The sequence below is a fragment of the Onychostoma macrolepis genome, chromosome 23, assembly GCF_012432095.1.
Source record: "Onychostoma macrolepis isolate SWU-2019 chromosome 23, ASM1243209v1, whole genome shotgun sequence".
Lineage (NCBI taxonomy): Eukaryota > Metazoa > Chordata > Actinopteri > Cypriniformes > Cyprinidae > Onychostoma > Onychostoma macrolepis.
In genome coordinates, this window is record NC_081177.1 from 19,815,564 (window position 1) to 19,836,192 (window position 20,629).

Sequence of the window (20,629 nt, forward strand, 5' to 3'; positions counted from 1 at the left end):
TTAGTTTCTGCATGTTCTAATGAGTGATATTGTTTAAAATCAAGAAACAGGTTTGGGTTGCCTGATAATATTATTAATAATAATAATATCACTTTTTTTGTCTCTTAGAAATGCACATTTGATAGTAGCTTGAGTTAGGAAGCAGAGGTAAATTTTTTTGTTCATTATCAAAATCAGTAACATATGGAAAAATTGTAGCAACCTCAGTTTTATATGGATACATTTATTCTGACCAAGTTTTTTTTTTTTTTAATTAAACATCGTTCTCCCATAGTAGCATACATTTAAATCATGATAAACACAGTTAAAACCACACATATGGTTTTAATAACATACAACAAACTCAATACCATGGTAAAAATATAACTAGGCCTATATGGTTTTTAGGTAGCCTATTTGTATGAAAAACAGTAGTCTAAAAACATTCAGTATAAATGCACACATGCTATAGCTTAACCACACATACTTACTATAATTATATACCTTTACTCCTGTAATGAAATTCAGTGTGAATATCCCACATTTCTGCCACAATACCATGGTGCAGTGAGTGTTACTAACGTTACAGTAAATCCATGGTAAATCATGGCTATGTGTAGGTTGAAAAGCCTTCTGACTGTCTCGTTGCACACAGTGTTTCTCCTGTTTGGCTTTAAACTATCACAGAGTAATTTGTGTTCATCGCTGAATTCAAGCGTTTCACACTGGATCTCACAGCGCTGTTTAATGCTCGCGTGACCGAGTAAACACATCTGCTCTAGTGAGCTCGCACCGCGCGGCAGTTTGAACCATAGACTGTATAAAAATAAAAAGATTGAACTGTGATCCCAGCGGATAAACGGTCCGTGTGGCGCGATTCAAATGAGTCGCGCTGTTTCGTTCTGTTTTTGGTGCATACGCATTATATCAAACATTTATCGAACTCTTCATATCGTTTTATCGAGGAAAATTATATCGTGATAATTATCATTATCGAATTATCGCCCAGCCCTAATAAGTGTCTCTGGTGCCAGTTCTGCAACGTTTAAAAGCTCCATATGCGATTCAGTAGCATGGACATTATAAATTCTTGTAATTATAACTCAATACTAAAACATTCTTCGCTTCAGCGGTCTCTTCTTTGCTGAGTGAAATAGAGGAATGGAATGGCTGAATCTTGATAGCATTCAGTAAATCGTTTCTTTGATGACATTGGTGGAGAAGGTCTGGTTGCTGCAGATGCTGATAGAGTGTCTGGTGAGAATGCGCTTCTGTTTCTTATGGCGGCATGGCAGAATTAGGTAGCGAAGCGTGGAAAAAAAAATTTGCCGGTAATTGGCCGAGACGAGGTTGTAGAGGATGGGGTTGATGGCCGAGCTGACATAAAAGAGCACATTGGTGACCATGTAGAAGTAGTGGTAGAAATTAAAGAGAGCACTGTGGAAGAAAAAAACAAAACAGTTTGTTGGTGCAGCATGCATATAAAATATTTTTAAAGTGGTCATATAATGCTATATCCACTTTTACAAGTTGATTGTACTGAAATGTGTGTTGGCAGTGCCTGTACACAACTATCCTATAATGATAAAAATCCATCCTGTGTTTTTTTTTTTTTTAAATCTAATATGTTTTCCCTTGTCTCAAATCGAGCTGTTCGTGTGACGTCACAAGATCGGAGGCCCCTCCCACGATAGTTGATTGACAGCAGCGTTTCAACACAGACTGCACTGGTGTCTTACCGCCCTGAGTGAGCTGTCATCAGTTGTTTCACCGCTGGAGCAGATGTAGACAAGAATGATTCCTAAGCGATTGAGGTGTTTTGTTGCTGGATGTAATAATGAACATAGCAGTAGTCATTTACTCCCGTCATCTGAGCGGCTGAAGAGGATTAGGTTTTGTGCTGAAGGGAATGCGCCCTCCATCTACCTAAATGCGTCTTTCGCGCGAATCATTCGTGATCCAGCTTCACCTCCAGAAAAAGTGAGTACAAGGTTTTTTAAATGAATCTTTGCAAATGGCCTTTCCTAATAATGTGCTAATTAGCAAGTTTCACGATGAATGCGGCTAAAGTAAACAGCCCCTCAGAGAGCGGCTCGGAAGAGAGGGGCGGAGTCAGCAGAGCTCATTAACATTTAAAGGAGAATGACACAATACCGCTTGCTCTGACAAGAGCTGTTTTTGACAGGGTGAAAAAGGTGCTTTTTACACTACCAATGAGAAATTTTAACCAAACTATGTTACGGAGTTTTCATTTAGACCCTAAAGAATAATATCAACTTGTGGAAAATGGGCATTATATGACCCCTTTAACTGGTAGCTGTTTTAATCTGAACCAAAAATCAGAATTTTGTGAATGAAATACTTTTTAAGTCTGAATGCCTCAGTCCCCAATTTATAGCAACTACATAGAAAAGAGTTGCCATTATGAAGGTGAGTAAATGTTCATCTCTTTTATCTATGTAGTTTAATTGCTGGTAAGAATATACCTTCTGTGGATATAAACATGACAATGATCTTCATTCAACCAATCCTTTTTCCCTTTACATAAAGTAACACGTAGACACACATCAAGCTATGTGGTCTGTATGTGTAATTTCAGATTATTTGTAGATTTAGTTTACTGCTCAGCTTTTGAAGAAATCAGTGTTCAGCTTCACTTATCTCCATTATTGCACTACATGTTGCAGATAAATAGCTTTAAACCGGAAGCATTTTCTGCTAATGGCTGTAGATGAATCGTGGTTAGTTCATATGTACAGTACTTTCTTTACCCTAAAACATACCTTTTCCTCTGTATCAGTTTTCCTACAACATTAAGAAATCCATATCTATTATAATACTTTTCAGTAAGGATGCACAACACTGATCAAAAGTTAGTTAAAAAAAATATATATATTTTCCCCCAATAATAATCTTTAAATTGTAAAAATAGTCACAATTACTGTCTTTTGATTAAATAAAAACATCTTAAAAGCATCTGGAGTGTGACTTTTCCAAAAAAACACTTTCAAAAACGTACTAATATTAACCCCACATTTGGGTTTACGTAAATGCTATTGTCACAGATGCTCACACAAAGAGATCCATTTGCAGTTTTATTTTCAGAGTCAAAAAACAATCCACTTGAGCAAAAACAGGAAACAAAGACGCAACACCAGAACAGAATGCAATACTGATACAACTAAAGACAAGATGAACAAGGTTTTTTTATTATATATGGTGAGGCTAATGAGTTAATGAGAAACAGCTGGCAGCAATGAGTGCAAAGGGAGATGGGAAACGCAGTCCAGAACACAATCAATGACTTAAAGAGTGCCCTCTGGTGGCTAAGCTGGGCACTCCAACAACTGACTGACATTACCCTCCCTCTAAAGAGCGGCTTCCAGACGCTCCATAAAGTCAAGAAAGTTCAGGAGGGAGGTGGATCAGGGGAGGGATGGTGGGCCAGGTCCATGTAATGCAGTGTTTCTCAGCCCTGGTCCTGGGCGCCCCCCAACACTGCGCATTTTGCATGTCTCCCTTATCTGACACACCCATTTCAGGTACTGGAGTTTCTTCTAATGAGCTCATGAGTTCAATCAGGTGTGTTTGATTAGGGAGACACAAAATGTGCAGTGTCGGGGGGTGCCCAGGACCAGGGTTGAGAAACACTGATGTAATGGAAGAGGGATTAGAGATGGTGGCACAGCAAAATGGCAGGACGGAGCCGGCAAAGCAGGAAGCAAAGGTGAGGCCGATAACCACCTCAACAGGACTAACATGACCAATAGACCTCCAAACGACACCATGACTGCAAAGAGAAGCACAAAGTTTAATAGCAGCCTCAACGGCTGCAATAGTACGAACAGATAACTCGGCTATGGTCTCCTTGACAAAAACAGGGCAGGCAGACAGTTCAACAGTCTCTTTAGCCGTAACAGGACAGACAGAGTTCAGGAGTGGGCATCACAGCCCAGAGAGGAGCTGAAACAGACACCGCTGCCTCGGGAGGTTCTGCAGCAGAAGCTGCCATCTTGGGAGGAACTGGAGCGGGCTCAGGGGTGGACTCGTAGATTGGAACAAGCTCTGGAATGAACTCATAGACGAGCAGGCTCTGGAGCAGACTCATAAACTGGAGTGGGCTCTGGAGCAAACTCGTGTTGCAACAGCAGTAAGAGCGGTTCATGAGTGGACTTTGAGGACTCCTGGATCGGAGCGGGCTGTGGAGTGGACTCTGAATGCTCCCATGCACGCAGAACAGCGCAGAGGCCAAAGGCAAAGACGGCCTTCTTGATTATGGCAGCAATCATGAAATTGGGCGGCTTGGTGGCAACCTCCGAGACTACCAAGATCGAGTCCTCCAGGACCAGAGCAGACTTAGCTGCCCTCCTCAGTCGTTGCCTGCGGGTCAGAGATAGGGAAGCTTCACTATCCTCTAGAGATGTTATGGCAGATTCAGGCATCTTCGGGAGCACTGCAGTGGGCTCAGATCCACATGACACCACTAAACTGCAGTAACGGAGATAGTTAATGAAATTCCAAAAGTCAAGAGTTTTAAGCCTCTCCATCTCAAAAGGAGGCAAGGGATTGTCCAAGCACTCAATTCTTTGCTGAGCTCAGAATTACAAAGTTCCAATCCTACCGCCAATGTCCAAAAAGTCTGTGCCAGTCCACCCACTTGCATCCCCGGTTGCCAAAGATCTGCCAACATCCTAAGCCGAGCTTTCCGCTCCTTCGAAGCAGGAGGAAGAATTTGAATGCCCATGGTCGACAAGTCAATAGCTCAGTCTAGCTGCTGGATCTGTAAATGGTGTCAGTATTCTGTCATGGATCCTCACACAAAAAGATCCATTTGCAGTTTTATTTTCAGAGTCCAAAAACATAATCCACATGAGCAAAAACAGGACACAAAGATAGCAACACAGAAACAGAATGCAATACTAACACAACTAAAGACAAAATGAACAAGGTATATATAGGGTGAGGCTAATGAGCTAATGATAAACAGCTGGCAGTAATGAACCAATAATGAGTGCAAAATGTGATGGTAAACGCAGTCCACAACACACAAACAATGACTCAAAGAGAGTGTCCTCTGGTGGCTAAGCTGGGCACTCCAACAACTGATTGTGACAGCTATGGCCCATGTAAATTGAAATCTGCTTGATTGTGAAGACTTTTATGCACTGCATGTAATTATTCTGAATGTTCTGTTGTGCTGAAAGTGAGAGCAATTTTTTTCCAGGAGCGGCTGAGAGGGAAAAAGGAAAGATTTTGCATAGTGATTTGAGTGTGTATGAGTAATATTAATGTGAAATGCTTCAAATGAAGGTTGCATTTGACCTGCCCCAGTGCAATCTGATGAACAATCTTATATCCCTTGGGTTCATGTCTCGTCATCATACGCAAAAAAAGGAAATTGGGTTTTGACTACACTGGGCAGACGTCATATTCATAATGCATCATTCCAGTGATATTTGATCACATCAGGATTAAGATATGTAGCATATCCACAGAAGACAGAATCACTGTGAATCTTTATCAGCTCAGGAAGGGTATTAACATTCAATGTCGCAATCCTTAAAAACTTTGACAAACTAGTTTTTTTCTTGATGGTGCACATTGTAGCAGCCTGGGACCTCGTAAACAAAACTGTCAACTTTCCCTTGGGGCTGATAAAAAATCTGTATGCCAGACAAATTAGTTTATGGCTTGATGTTTTCAAAAAGCTCTTACAATTTTTGTGTGCAACATACATCAGGCATTTTATAACCAGTCTGTGGCCATGCCATCTTAAGCCAGTAACAATGCTTGACCTTAATGACCTAAATATCTACCCATTCATCTGCTAATAAAAAGCACTACCTATATTTCTGAAACCCAGCAGAAGAAAAAAACAAAACAAAAAAAAACACATCAGACGGCCATCGGTTTTGGAGACAAATGGACTAAATCATCAGGAAAACGTGTTTGGCTCTGATGACTTATGAGACTGATGTTTGCCCTTTATCTCTCCATATATGCAATTTACACTTGTATTTAATTTCAAATGTAATGCTTTTATCATAATTTCAGTCTTCACGAGACACTTCTTAAAAGTATTTAAAATCTGAAGACTACTCTTTCAGCTTGAAGACCTTTAAAGTATAAATAATGAGTATAATAATTCATATGCAATTTATCTTTAAAGATAATAATTAGTTGGTCATCAGAGTGAAGCTTTTGATTTCCCTAAGGCAACACCGATGATGAACCCTGCATGTGAAAAAGCTAAACAGCACATAGGCTGGGAAGAATCATAAATCTGATGGAGAGATCTCTCCCTTTTCTGTGATTTTAATGAATGATGAATGAATTCAGTGGCTGACTGGCTGTATAGGAGATTGAGAATATTATACAGCAACCAGAGTGATTCTCTAGCAGTTTAGTTTGTCATATTGAAATGTATGCTTGTAAGACTCACATGTCCTGAGTCTCCTCTAATACTTTTCTTATAAATGAAAAGACCTTAAATAAATAAATAAATAAAAAACTGGTAGATTGGCATTATGAGGCTCGTATTCATCCATAACATCCACATTTGTATTTTGACAGTGATCATTTTGATTAATTTGACAACTGCTTAATCTTATATTACTTTCGATAATCTGTCCTCATATAGCTTTTTTTAATCAAAACCTTAATGCTGCCTCCCATAACATCTTTGATTCCTCTCATATTTTCACTCCTAGTCTTATGTTTTTTTTTTTTCTGCTTTACTAAAACATCAAATGTACTACAACATCAAGCACTGCCTCAGCTCACTGGCACATATTAAAGGACTTCTGTTTTAAAAAGAAAATGTAACGTTTGCAATCAATACTGTGGCCAAAATGTACAGATCTCTATCATTTCATTGTGTGGACAAGCATTACTATTGATACTGTTCATATTTAGGGTCATGATTTGGATTTGAACAAACACCCTGACAGTATTACATTTTGCCCTATAAATTGCCTTAAACCTTTGGTTTTATACATAAATTGCATGACTTACTAAGCAGAGGGGTATAATTTTTGAAAAATAAATAAATAAATAAAAAACCTTGTGAATGACAAAACTCCAGAACAAAAATCCAATAGAATTATGCTCTAAAGCCCTCTAGAATTACAAAGAAAGGGGTCCGAGCTGTGTAATCTAAACTAGGTTTGAATAGGGAAGCACCACACATATTTCTAAATCTAGTTGTAATTATCGAAACTTATGCATTTTTCAGTAAGTGTTCAAATGCCACGTTTTTCTGGACATTTGACATCTAATGAGGTGGTATGTGCACCTGAAGGTCAGCGTGATTTCACCAAGTACAACATGTTCCTGGACCAACATCCTTGTTGATCCTGGAACGTCATTCCAATCAACCAATCAGAATTGAGGGATAACTTTTCAGGAAATATCTGTTTTAGGCTTATGATCAGGGTTAGATGCTTCTACGCCGTTGTTAATCAGCTATCATTTCACACTGATTTTAGGAATAAATTATGGGTAGGGTTAGGTTAGGTTTAGGGGTAGGGTAATGTTGATCCAGGATCAACAAAAGATGTTGATCCAGGAACATGTCTTACTTGGCAAAATCACGGCCACCGAAGTCAGCCACCGATAAAAATCACATGTACAAGCTGACAAACTGTTCAGATCAGTTTGCACCATGTATGTAGTGCTGCTCTATATGAATTATAAGCTGAGTGTTGGAGCATATGGCACAGATTTATCGATCTGGCCCTAAATCATTGAAGAAAACTCCCAGAAATCACTACCACCACCAGATGCATCGTGATTTATGTGCACTGCTGTTTGTAGGCGCTGCCCAGAACAAAGCATTGATTTGTGGAGCTATAGTGTGCAGTGAGCTAGCTACAGGTTATAACTATTAATTTTTTTTTTGACTTTGTATGTTATTTACAGCTACTTTGTATGTTATTCATAAGAAGCTCTTGGTCTTCAGCAACTTTGTCTCTAAAAAACAGAAGAATTTGAAATTGGTTGGGAATTGCAGTTACACTTGTGCATCTTTAACCTCAGCATTTGTGCATGTTGTCCAGTAGAATATTGCAAATCAAAGATTTGAGAGCATGCTTTACCGTTTTATTGTATTGTGTTGTGATTTTTCAGTTGTCTTTGAATTGAAACTTACGGTGCCCATTCAGTGACATAGCAGTACATTAGTCTTCGAGCATGATATGGCAGCCAGCACACCACAAAAGCAATGACCACGGCACCTGTGGAGAATAAAATATATTAAAAAAATAAAAATAAATAGGTAAAACATAGTCATAATAAGCAGCATTTCCACCTTTGTGCAATAATCTATGTAAATAAACAGTTTTCAAGAGCCCTGCTGGTGGTTTCAGCATGTAATAGTCACATTTGGTAGAAACAGATGACTCATTATTTATTTCTTGACAGAAATGGATTCGTATCTGCCAGTTTTACATGAGCCATTTATTTTTCTCTGATCTGTCTCATTCTTTACTGATCCCATTTCAATTTAACCGCCCCTTCAGGTCTGATCCGAGTCAAGCAGGGATTGACTCACTAATCTCTGTTGTATCTTTGTATGAGGCTCTTGACTAGAGGCACAAACCTATTGAACTCTCATATAGTGACAACACACATTTGCTTCCTGATTCGGTTTCCTCACACTGTATGTCCATATTAATTTGTTTTTAGTTAGCTTCAAAATTATAAGCCTTATTCATGAAACACAAGCAGAATGAATTTCTGTGTAAACTGTATATGCACAACCATTCTTATTTAAATTGTCACATTGTCAGACAGTTGAATATCATAATTTAAACACAGATGGCTTTACATAGCAATTTATTTTGCTTGTGTTTTATGTATAAAACCTAATACAAATATAGCAGATTACAAATCATGTACGGCTAGAACATATCTGTGCCATCCATCAAGATAAATATGAATGTCAACATATTCCAGGTTACCCTCCTTAGTCATGTTGTTAAAAACCATTTGGCAGAAATTATCTCTTATTTCATTACAAAGAAAAAAAAAAAAAAGACTATTAAATGTAAGTGTGTACTAGAATATTGTCTCTGCTCTAGTAAATATTAATTCATATTCAGTAGTTTGTTTGTTTAAATATGTTCAGGAGCATTTAGTAATCATTATAGTCAACATTTAATAATAATAAATAAATTTAATATAATAAAAAGATAATTTCTGCAATTTGGTTTTAACTTGTTTTTGTACATAATATGTTTCAATATAATGTAACATATTTTTAAAAATATTTAATATTTGAATTTTTATATATTAATACATTTATTATTATATGTAAAATATTAATACATTAATTAGTTGTTTTATTTTTATTTATTTCTATACAGTTTTTACCTTTCTTGTGTTTTATTTGGCCCTTTGGTACAATTAAGCATTGCATTTTTCAGTGTTGGGGAAGCTACTTTGAAACTATCATTTTAAATAGGCAAACTGCAGTAAAGCAGATGAAAAATATGAACATAGTCAAAAACATAGAACATTAATTTTTATTGGAGATCTTTATTGATCTTCTGAATGAACTGATTCACAAGAATGAATCACATTTTCTGATGCTACATAGAGAGGACTGTTTAAGACAAACTGAAACAGAAGTTAACAGTGGCAGCACATACTTTCACCTCCTGCAAAATATTTAAATGTTCTGTTATCTTTTGTGCAGCAAAATAACAAATAATTTACTGGAACTATGACGAATATAAGCTTGGCAGATGATTTTACATCAATTTCATTACAACCAAGCACTAGTTCACCTCAAGCAAATCTATTCATTACAGCCAAACAATACACTGTTTGTTTATCTCTCAGCGCCAAAACAGAGAACTGCTAAAACTATAGGTATTTAATTTCTTTCTGGATCAAACTAGTCACCCATTTGTCACACAGATGGAGACTTAAATGGCTGTGTGTGTATAATTGTGTGCGTTTGTCTACGAAAGAGAGAGATTTATGGAGGGATTCCTCTTCCCTTTGAAATGTCAGCAGAAATGTTGACTCATATGATTTCCACTTTTGTAAATTATATGAACAACACTCCTTCTGTTTTGTTCTGCTTTTCTTGAATGATTAAATCTTGCCCAGGGTTCTTCTGATTACCCAAATTGAATTTGTATTTCTTTATTTGAGCAATTAAAAGATAAAGCCCAAGAGAAGGAAGCTGGAGACAGATAAATATTGGCCTCAGTTTGTGTCTTTTGAAAATGGCAATCTGTCTCAGTTATCAGGGGTTTCCACCACCAGCAATCACATTAGAGTGGAAGCTTTTCCTTTCTTTTGATCATTTATTGAGACGCATAAAAATATAGAACAGTAAAATAATTACAGGAGCCACAAGTCTCTTCCCCCAGTACTCACATTATCAAAGTAAAAAAGTTAATATTCTTACGTAACATTTTTGTAAATGTTGCTCTGCTCATTTCAGCTCACTGCAGCAAAATGGCCGACTGCTTTAGGCAATTTGGCTGTAACTCTTTCACTGCGGTTAATTCGAATCCTTCACCACCACTCTAAATGATCTTGTTTTCTTTGATGAATTTCATTTTCTCCTCATTCCACCTGTCTATCTCCTTATCTTATCGCTAATGGAGCAGTAAATGAGTGAGTCACTCTGTATCTGAATGTTAATGTGTCGGGACGATGTTGGCCCTCAGCCACAGATGAAATTCTAGAAATTCAATCATGAATACACATTTGTCTGATTCACTTTGAAATGAAAGGCACTTGGGTACATGCATGTGTGTGTGATATACAGTGTGGCAAAAAAGTATTTAGTCAGCCACCAATTGTGCAAGTTCTCCCACTTAAAAAGATGAGAGAGGCCTGTAATTTTCATCATAGGTATACCTCAACTATGAGAGACTAAATGAGAGAAGAAAAAAAAATCCAGAAAAATCACATTGTAGGATTTTTAAAGAATTTATTTACAAATTATGGTGGAAAATAAGTATTTGGTCAATAACAAAATTTAATCTCAATACTTTGTTATATACCCTTTGTTGGCAATGACAGAGGTCAAACGTTTTCTGTAAGTCTTCACAAGGTTTTCACACACTGTTGCTGGTATTTTGGCCTATTCCTCCATGCAGATCTCCTCTAGAGCAGTAATGTTTTGGGGCTGTCACTGGGCAACTCGGACTTTCAACTCCCTCCAAAGATTTTCGATGGGGTTGAGATCTGGAGACTGGCTAGGCCACTCCAGGACCTTGAAATGCTTCTTCTGAAGCCACTCCTTCGTTGCCAGGCGGTGTGTTTGGGATCATTGTCATGCTGAAAGACCAAGCCACGTTTCATCTTCAATGCCCTTGCTGATGGAAGGAGGTTTTCACTCAAAATCTCACCATACATGGCTCCATTCATTCTTTCGTTTACACAGATCAGTCGTCCTGGTCCCTTTGCAGAAAAACAGCACCAAAGCATGATGTTTCCACCCCCATGCTTCACAGTAGGTATGGTGTTCTTTGGATGCAACTCAGCATTCTTTCTCCTCCAAACACAACAAGTTGAGTTTTTACCAAAAAGTTCTATTTTGGTTTCATCTGACCATATGACATTCTCCCAATCCTCTTCTGGATCATCCAAATGCTCTCTAGCAAACTTCAGACGGGCCAGACATGTACTGGCTTAAGCAGGGGGAGACGTCTGGCATTGAGTCCCTGGCGGCATAGTGTGTTACTGATGGTAGCCTTTGTCACTTTGGTCCCAGCTCTCTGCAGGTCATTCACTAGGTCCCCCCGTGTGGTTCTGGGATTTTTGCTCACAGTTCTTGTGATCATTTTGACCCCACAGGGTGAGATCTTGCATGGAGCCCCAGATCGAGGGAGATTATCAGTGGTCTTGTATGTCTTCCATTTTCTAATAATTGCTCCCACAGTTGATTTCTTCACACCAAGCTGCTTACCTACTGCAGATTCAGTCTTCCCAGCCTGGTGCAGGTCTACAATTTTGTTTCTGGTGTCCTTTGACAGCTCTTTGGTCTTGGCCATGGTGGAGTTTGGAGTTGGACTGTTTGAGGTTGTGGACAGGTGTCTTTTATACTGATAACAAGTTCAAACAGATGCCATTAATACAGGTAACGAGTGGAGGACAGAGGAGCCTCTTAAAGAAGAAGTTACAGGTCTGTGAGAGCCAGAAATCTTGCTTGTTTGTAGGTGACCAAATGCTTATTTTACCGAGGAATTTACCAATTAATTCTTTAAAAATCCTACAATGTGATTTTCTAGATTTTTATTTTCTCTCATTTTGTCTCTCATAGTTGAGGTATACCTATGATGAAAATTACAGGCCTCTCTCATCTTCTTAAGTGGGAGAACTTGCACAATTGGTGGCTGACTAAAAACTTTTTTGCCCCACTATATATATATATATATATATATATATATATGTATGTGTGTGTGTGTGTGTGTGTGTGTGTGTTTCAAAAGGCACTCAGACTTTATTTGTTCTCAAAGCCTGACTGATCCCACTCCTCTCAATAGCTTTGGATTTATAAAGAAACATAAATACATATCAGTGACAGATCACACGGAAGAGGATTATGCCCTTTACGCAGCAGCAAAACATTGACTGCCTCAGACAGCGCTGTCGACACAAATAAATGATGTGTACAGCTTACAAACACATGCTGTCTACACAATAATGCTGTATTTTCAATAATGTGTATCAGGAGCTGCCTGAAACAAAAAAATAAGCTTCTCCATCTCATGTTTTTGTACCAGTCTGTGTTGATTTCATTTGAAATCAGTAGATATAAATGCAGTCACAAATGACAAAAATCTTGCCTGGTGCTGTGCTTTGATAAGACCTAATTAGCTCTATTATTTTAGGTTGTGAATATGGTAAATAGGCACTGCTATTGAGAATTTTTTCCATTAAATTTTGCCACTTTCATTCTTTCGGGGTGGGGGTGGGTCAGTCTCATTTAGCAGATTAAGACTCATTAACCAAATGCAACTTGAATTATTCATGGAGCTTGTGTAAGGCAAATTTGTGAGAGAAACAACAAAATGGTGTGTAATATCTTGTGGGAAGCAATTATTAGCATCTGAAAAGGACCAGAGATGTTGCTTCCTCTTCTCAGTCAGAGTGACGCTTCCTGTCACAGTTCTTGCACAGGGTCAAGATGAGCACCTAATCACATCGCAAACCAATGAGAATAGATCTTCCTCTCTCTACAAATGTGAATCCATAAGTCATTATGTCTTTCTGCTGTTTGACTTTGTCTCTCCTAAATGCTGTCACACAGCCAGATACCATCTTTAAGGACATTCTTTTCTTAAATGCACAGTCACTAAGAAGATATGATGAGAGATATTCCCTCAATGGTGAAATGTCCTTACGAAGTTATGTAAAAAAAAAAATCTATCTATCTTAACATTAAACTTAACTTGGCATCAAGAAGAAAGAGCCTAAAAAAGGCAACTTTATATAGGACACACACTTCTTAATGGTAAAGAAAACAAAGTAACATTTAGCTAATAAATTAGGGAGATATTTATAAATCTACAACACAATGAAACAAAGTAGTTGCAGACTAATTATAAATATTCATACTGAATAAAAATGTCTAGATCATCACAACAAATGCAAAGTTAAAATATAAGCTACAATTTCTAAAAACAATTGCATAAACACTTGTACTGCATATCAGCAAATATGTTTATAATCTGCAAAATTCTATATACACATTCCTGCAACTTTATTCTGTTGATATTATGCATATTTATTTAGTTTAAATATTCCTTGAGATTTTCCTCATATTTTATTCACATTTAACTAATCATTGTGCTATTTTAGTATTTTTATATACTATTATTATTTATTTGTCTTTTGAATTAGCTTTTTTTATTTTAGTATTTTAATGTGCTTTGTCCATTTTATTAGTTTTTTATATATTTATATAGGTTTAATGTATTTTATTTAAATGTTATTTTTTGCAAGTACTTCAGCTCAAACTTGTTTATTTTTGTTAAGTGCCAAGTCAACATTTCTGATTTTAATTTCAATTTATTTTATTTATAAACTATTTATATTTATTATTTATGCAACACCAATTCTCACTATTGACAAACTATTAACTATGATTTTGCCTCAATAAACTTCTAATTTGCTGCTTTTTAATAGTTAGCAAGGTAGTTGTTAAGTTTAGGTATTGGTAGGACTAAGGGATCTAAAATATTGTCATGCAGAATACGGCTTTAGTATGTGCTACTAAAGCACTAACAAACAGCCAATATGCTAGCAATATGCATGCTAATAAGCAGTTAGTTAATAGTGAGAACAAGTCCTTAAAATTTTAGTAGTTTTAAGTTTTAGTAGATGAGCACACACTTCTGATTGTATAAGGTTTGTATAAATGAAAAAGTTTTGCTATGGTTCTGTATTCCTACAAACCCCACTAGCCTACAAACTGTTATCCTTCTTTCTGTTTCATAATAGTACTTTGAATACAGAACATCACCAGAACTTTGATGCAGATTTACTGCTATGAACTTATGTAGATGTCTCACTAAGTGCCTGCTTTGGATCTAGTTCAAGAATGAAATAGTAATTCTGATTCTGAACTTTAACAGCACTCCATATAAATTCAAATTCAGCTGAAGTAGAAGCGAGTGGAGACGACATTAGATAAATTGAGAAGAATAGATAAAAGCAAAGCCAACACACTCTGACCCTGTACGAACCTGCCGGGCACAAGAAAGTGTCCTCTGCAGATTTGCCTTAATTAGAGTCTTTCAGTCAGCAATTTGCGGGCTCTTACATCAACTATGGATCACCTCACCCACTCACGCTGTCACACTGACAGATGAAGAGTTTTAAGGGCAAATTGCTTGATTCTTAGCAAACTCTGCTGGATCTATCAGACACTGCATGATCGGTGAACAACCTATAATGGAATGTGGAAATAATTGATTGAAGTTAGGTCAAGTGTGAGAGAACATGCATTTCTGTTGGGAAAACAAATGCTTACATGCATTAAAGGGTTAGTTCACCCAAAAATGAAAATTAGCCTGCTTTACTCACCCTCGAGGCATCCTAGGTGTATGTGACTTTCTTTTTTCGGACGAATCCAATCGGAGTTATATTACAAATTGTCCTGGCTCTTCCATGCGTTATCATTGCAGTGGGTGGGTGTTTTTTTTCAACAGTCCACAAGACGTCAAATAAAGCACACACATCCATAATAAAACGTGCCTTACATGGCTTCGGGGGGTGAATAAAGGCCTCCTGTAGCGAATCCATGCATTTTTGTAAGAAAAATATCCATATTTCAAATGTAATAAACACTTTTTTCTCCCTTCCGCTGACTGTCGTATGTGGAAGCAGTCCAGGCGGATGACGTAGGACATCGGCATTGCGTGATTAGTGACATGGAGAGAGAACAAAACAAAACCCTGGTCATGAATTAGAAGTACAAACCGAGGATTTGTAAAGAAAAATGTTGGAGGATTTCGATATAAGCCAAGAAGAGACTGGTTTTACTTTGCCAAAGTAAGGAAACTTTGCTTCCTTTGCTCCTAAACAAACTCGCGAGACTAGCATATCTAACGCCCTATTCACACGGGGCGTCTGCGTCAATGCTTGACGGAGGGCATGTCTGAAGCTTGGTGCTGACACGACCGTCATAGTGACAACAGCCAATCACATTACTTTTCTGGTGTTGCATGAACGGGATTGGCTAGCGTCTGCGCTAGGGTATTTGCATAAGACGATCTGATTGGCTGACGCCTGCGTTGGCGCTTGAAAAGTTTTCAACTTCTGCCACGAGCAACGCCAGTGAAGCGATGCGACGGACCCACAATTCTGTTTGGCAACGCTTGACGTCACTCCATTCAAAGTAAACGAGAGGCGTTGACACCGGTGACCCGTGTGAATGCAGCGTTAGAGGTGCGCACGCAACGGATACGTCCTATGTCATCCGCCGCAATGGCTTCTGCGTACCACAGTTAGATGAAGTGAGAGAGAAGTGTTTATTACATTTGTAATATGGATATTTTTCTTACAAAAATGCATGGATTTGCTACAGGATGCCTTTATTAACACCCAGGAGCCGTGTAAGGCACGTTTTATTATGGATGCGTGCACTTTATTTGACGTCTTGTGGACTGTTGAAAAGAAAACATCCACCCACTGCAATGATAAAGCTTGGAAGGACAATTTTTAATATAACTTCAATTCGATTCATCTGAAAGAAGAAAGTCATATACACCTAGGATGAGGGTGAGTAAAACACAGGCTAAGTTTCATTTTTGGGTGAACTAACCGTTTAATACTTTTAACCACAGGCAGGATTTTAAAACTGATATAATCACACATGCAGAAATGAGAAGCATTTCTTTTTTGTTCTTGTTGTTTTTTGAGGGGGCACTATAATAGCAGTCCTGAAAGAAATTGAACACCTGTTTTGTTTTGTTTTTCACTTGAAAATTAGCAATCCATTTTTGAAACTTTTTTGGACATTTTGGAACTTTCAGAAATCCATTTTGTGAATTCCATGCACAAAATCTGTTTAAGTACAAATTTGTGCACAAAATACACACAGTACATTTTAGCATACTTTTTAAAGGAGTACTTACTATGAATAGTCAACTTTCTTAAAGCATGGTGCTACAAAATATTATTAAAACAATGATTTAGAATGCACTTTAAAACTTTCAAGTTGACATGATTACAAATTTCTCTTTTAATTTAATATTATATTACTATTTTTTCACAAAGGAAGGAAGTGATATATGAAATGCTTTAACGTATAACTGTATTTTTTCATGAAATAATACATCGTGTCATGTGATTCCCTCAGTCCATTAAATTATTCAAGTTATGCTTGGTGTCCTTAAGGCGATTCTGGCACAAATTCGCATCTCTTATGATGCAGTAAATTAAACGAACAGTATGTTTTAAAAAATACTTGTCTCACTCATGGTGCTAAAAGCTGGTGTGAGAGCAGTCAGAAGTCTTAGACCGGTACACTGAACCTTTAATGGATGCTGCAGTCAACGGGCAAAACAGACTAGCTCTAGAGTCTTCCCTAGAGTACATATCTCAACTGCATCTCTAATGATCTTCCTGTTTATTATTAAGTCCAAAGTGAATTAAACGGCTTTTAAAATTCAATTTTAAAATGAACACATATTTTTATCTCTTCTTTGTTTGACCAGCACAAAACATTTTATAAATCCAAACAACGGTATGAAATCTTACAAAGTGCTGTGGGGAGTAAACATAATTTTCATTGCACACATACAATACTCAGTTTTCATTTTCCAGTAAAATGAAAGAAAAGAAGTAGGTAGATAAAATAAAGCTGTTCATGGAAGCAAGTAAGGCAGTACAGAGAGCCTGTGCTTATATGAGCTTTATAATAGGTGTCTTTTGTGATAAACATACATGTGACTCAGCCTTGTCCTGTATTTTATAAATGAAATGCTTTTCACTGTGAAGAGTTTATGGCTATATTCATCTATATAGAGATCTGTATTTGGTTAAATGAGAGAACGAGGCTCCTTATTAGCTTTCTGTTCATCGATCAATACACTCAGTGAGACACTGCACACCACTTATCATGATAATAAGATCACACACACACACACACACACACACAGACACACACACACACATTCTCCTACAGAATGGAATAGGAGGGCAAGTGTTAAAGGTTTCGATAGCATCTCTATAATAGGGGTAAGTTGAAGCTGTAGCTCATATAGACATCAAGATTGTTTGTCCTGCAGGTGTGGGTGTTTTGGGGTAGTTTGTGAAGGCTTCCAAGTCAATTAAAGTAAGGATTCCCACCCAAAATTCCAACCACTAATACAGGAGTGTGCAAAAACAAGGATAATGCACAGCTAGGTGTGCATTAAACAATTTTAATGCCCTATGCTGTCACAGGACTATGGTAATAGTGGGATATTTTGCTTCCACATTGTGCAATAAAATCATTGGACTGTATTGGAATGATGCTCAGCCAATCAGATTTGAGGACTGTTTGGTTGTTGTACAAATTTAAGATATACACCGTTCAAATGTTTGGGGTGGGTTGGTAAGGTTTTTAAAATGTTTTTGATAGAAGGAGATTATGCTCACCAAGGCTGCATTTATTTGATCAAAATATAGTAAAAACAGTGAAATATTATTATGAATTTAAATAACCCTTTTCTTTTATAATTTATTTTAAAAAAGGAAACAATTCCCATGATGGTAAAGCTACATTTTCAGCAGGTGTTTTTCCAGTCTTCTGTGACATGATACTTAAGAAATCATTCCAATATGCTAATTTGCTGCTCAAAACCCATTTCTTACTATTGTCAATGTTAAAACAGTTGAGCTGCTTTATATTTTTGTGGAAAATGTGATGCATTGTTTTTTTCCAGAATTCGTTAAAGAATGAAAGTTCAAATGGACAGCATTTATTTGAAATAGAAATCTTTTGTAACATTACAAATCTTTACTGACACTTTTAAATTTACATAAAAATAATAAATGTACTCATCCAAATGTTTGGATGGTAGTGTAAAGTCATTTGTTGACTACTTAACACAGTAGGTAATATCACTGTTGGAAATCCACCATCACAAAAGTGTTTGGTCTTCTTTAATATATATATTTTTTTACTCTTGTATACTACTGATTGTATGCATAGATTTTATATTTTATATTATTATATGGTATACTTGAGAAATCATAAAAGTACTCACGCAGCACCATGACTCCATGGCGCATTGATTGGGCACGGTTGGGTTCAACAGCAACACTGAGCATGGTAGCGTTGCCTCCGATGATACAGATGCGATTGTCCTGAGCAGACTCCCGAAACATGCGCAGCAGCTGACTGGCTATAACTCCATTTAATGCTGAGATCACTGCCATGGGAATCACAAAGGACAGGAAGGCATTCACCTTGAGGAAAAGGGAACAAGGTAAAAGAGGGACTTAAGTAGGCAAAGGACTTTGACTTTTATTTATTTGTATTTTTTGACTGCCACAGTGCTATCTCCAGTTGGCAGGACCTGCAAGGGTGTGTATGATAAAAGACTGGAAGTCAGCTGGACTAAATTTGAATTAAATTGATGAATTATTTGTGCATGAAAACATTAACATGCATGCATTTGACAAACACAATTATCCAAAGCAACATTGCGTTTATTTATTGCATTCAATCTATAGACTATATTTTATAATTTCATGCATTGCCTGGGAGTCAAACTTGAGTAAGCCTATGTCAAATAATAATAATGTTTTTTGTTTTTTTTTACTTACTTTTGTAATCAGTTATGTGTATACAAAGAGCCATGATCATTTTTATCATTCTTCCACCTGTATAAGAAGGTACTTGTGGCATCTCTTGATAAACTCACTTACCCCTAATGCACGCACACACACACACACACACACACACACACACACACACACACACACACACACAGTAATTATTGGTGCAAGATGTGGGGGCCTCATAGGTTTTCTTGAACAGGCCACATTCCTATGTCCGTCCTTCCATTTTGCACCAGCTGATCTTTTGTTCCTTTCTTTTTTTTTTTGCTGTTGCCAAAGCAAATTAATCTCATGCATTCTGACATCTGCACTGCATGAAAAACAGAGATTTTGCCAAGACTATTGAAATACTCCTTAGCGCTAATTTAGAAGAACATGGTGTTGGTTTAGGCAGTCATGTTAAATTGGTGTTCAGCAGACGACTGGAGTTAAAGAGCCCAGCACTGTTCCTTCCAGACTGAGAAACATAAAAGGGATCCGCAGGGAAAAAAACTTAAGTATTTTTTTTCAACACATTAAAAACCTACTGAAGGGAAAGAGGATGGGAATATTTAAAGTCTTTAATGAGAAAGGTCAGAGATGTTAGAACTGAACATGTTCTAGACGAAAGTGTTCTTTTTTGCTTGTTACTGCAAGGTTGGGCCAGGGCTTCTAATTAAAACCAAACAGGACTCAAAAGCAATTGCCTCAAGATTTCACCAGTAAGAGGATTTGGGTGCTAACATGATGTTGGGTTACATGGGAACAAAATATCATATTGTATTTTTTTGTTTTTGTGCATAGCTGCCTAACCATGACTAAGTACAAACTTGGTTCTAATCACGGTTTGCAGGTATAAAGCATATGATACAGGTATAATATACTGTATAATTGGCAGTACCAAAAAAAGGCAATATATGAAATGAGTAGTATGCCGTAGTATTTCATAAAATTCAGTATGCATATATAAATCATTTAAATATAAAGTAAAGCCTGGTGCAGATGTTTTACAGCAGTGAATGTGTTATAGCTGCCAATCATTGTGCCTGACAGTTTTAATTATGCTGTTTTCTGCAAATTATTTAGCAAAAAAGCTAAATATTTATATGCTGCATCCTCACCTCATCATTTTTAAACACATTTTATGTAAGCACTTTTAATTTATGTTCTAACACTTTGTGTTAGTTTATGTTCTAATGGTTTTAAGAACCTTAATGGGATAATTATTCACATATTACATAACTGCAGGCTGTCTCACTAATTATGTTTGTTAAATCAGTTCTCACACTGAACAAAAATGAGAATGCAAAGAAGAATCCTATGTGTTTATGAAGACACACAAAAACAAGAAAAATTAAGAGGGTTGATC

The 20,629-nt window shown here is 37.1% G+C and overlaps 1 protein-coding gene across 1 annotated transcript in view; it reads right to left on the reverse strand.

The window, feature by feature from the left end:
• Nucleotides 1–109: 109 nt before the first annotated feature.
• ntsr1 (neurotensin receptor 1 (high affinity)) overlaps nucleotides 110–20,629 on the reverse strand; it is a 33,302-nt gene continuing 12,782 nt past the window's right edge. The window contains exons 2-4 of the mRNA XM_058763699.1: nucleotides 18,705–18,906; nucleotides 8,129–8,213; nucleotides 110–1,416 (exon numbers count right to left, since the gene is read on the reverse strand). Of these exons, the coding sequence (XP_058619682.1) occupies nucleotides 1,167–1,416; nucleotides 8,129–8,213; nucleotides 18,705–18,906 (537 nt within the window). The 3' untranslated portion in view covers nucleotides 110–1,166. The remainder of the gene's footprint in view (nucleotides 1,417–8,128; nucleotides 8,214–18,704; nucleotides 18,907–20,629) is intronic.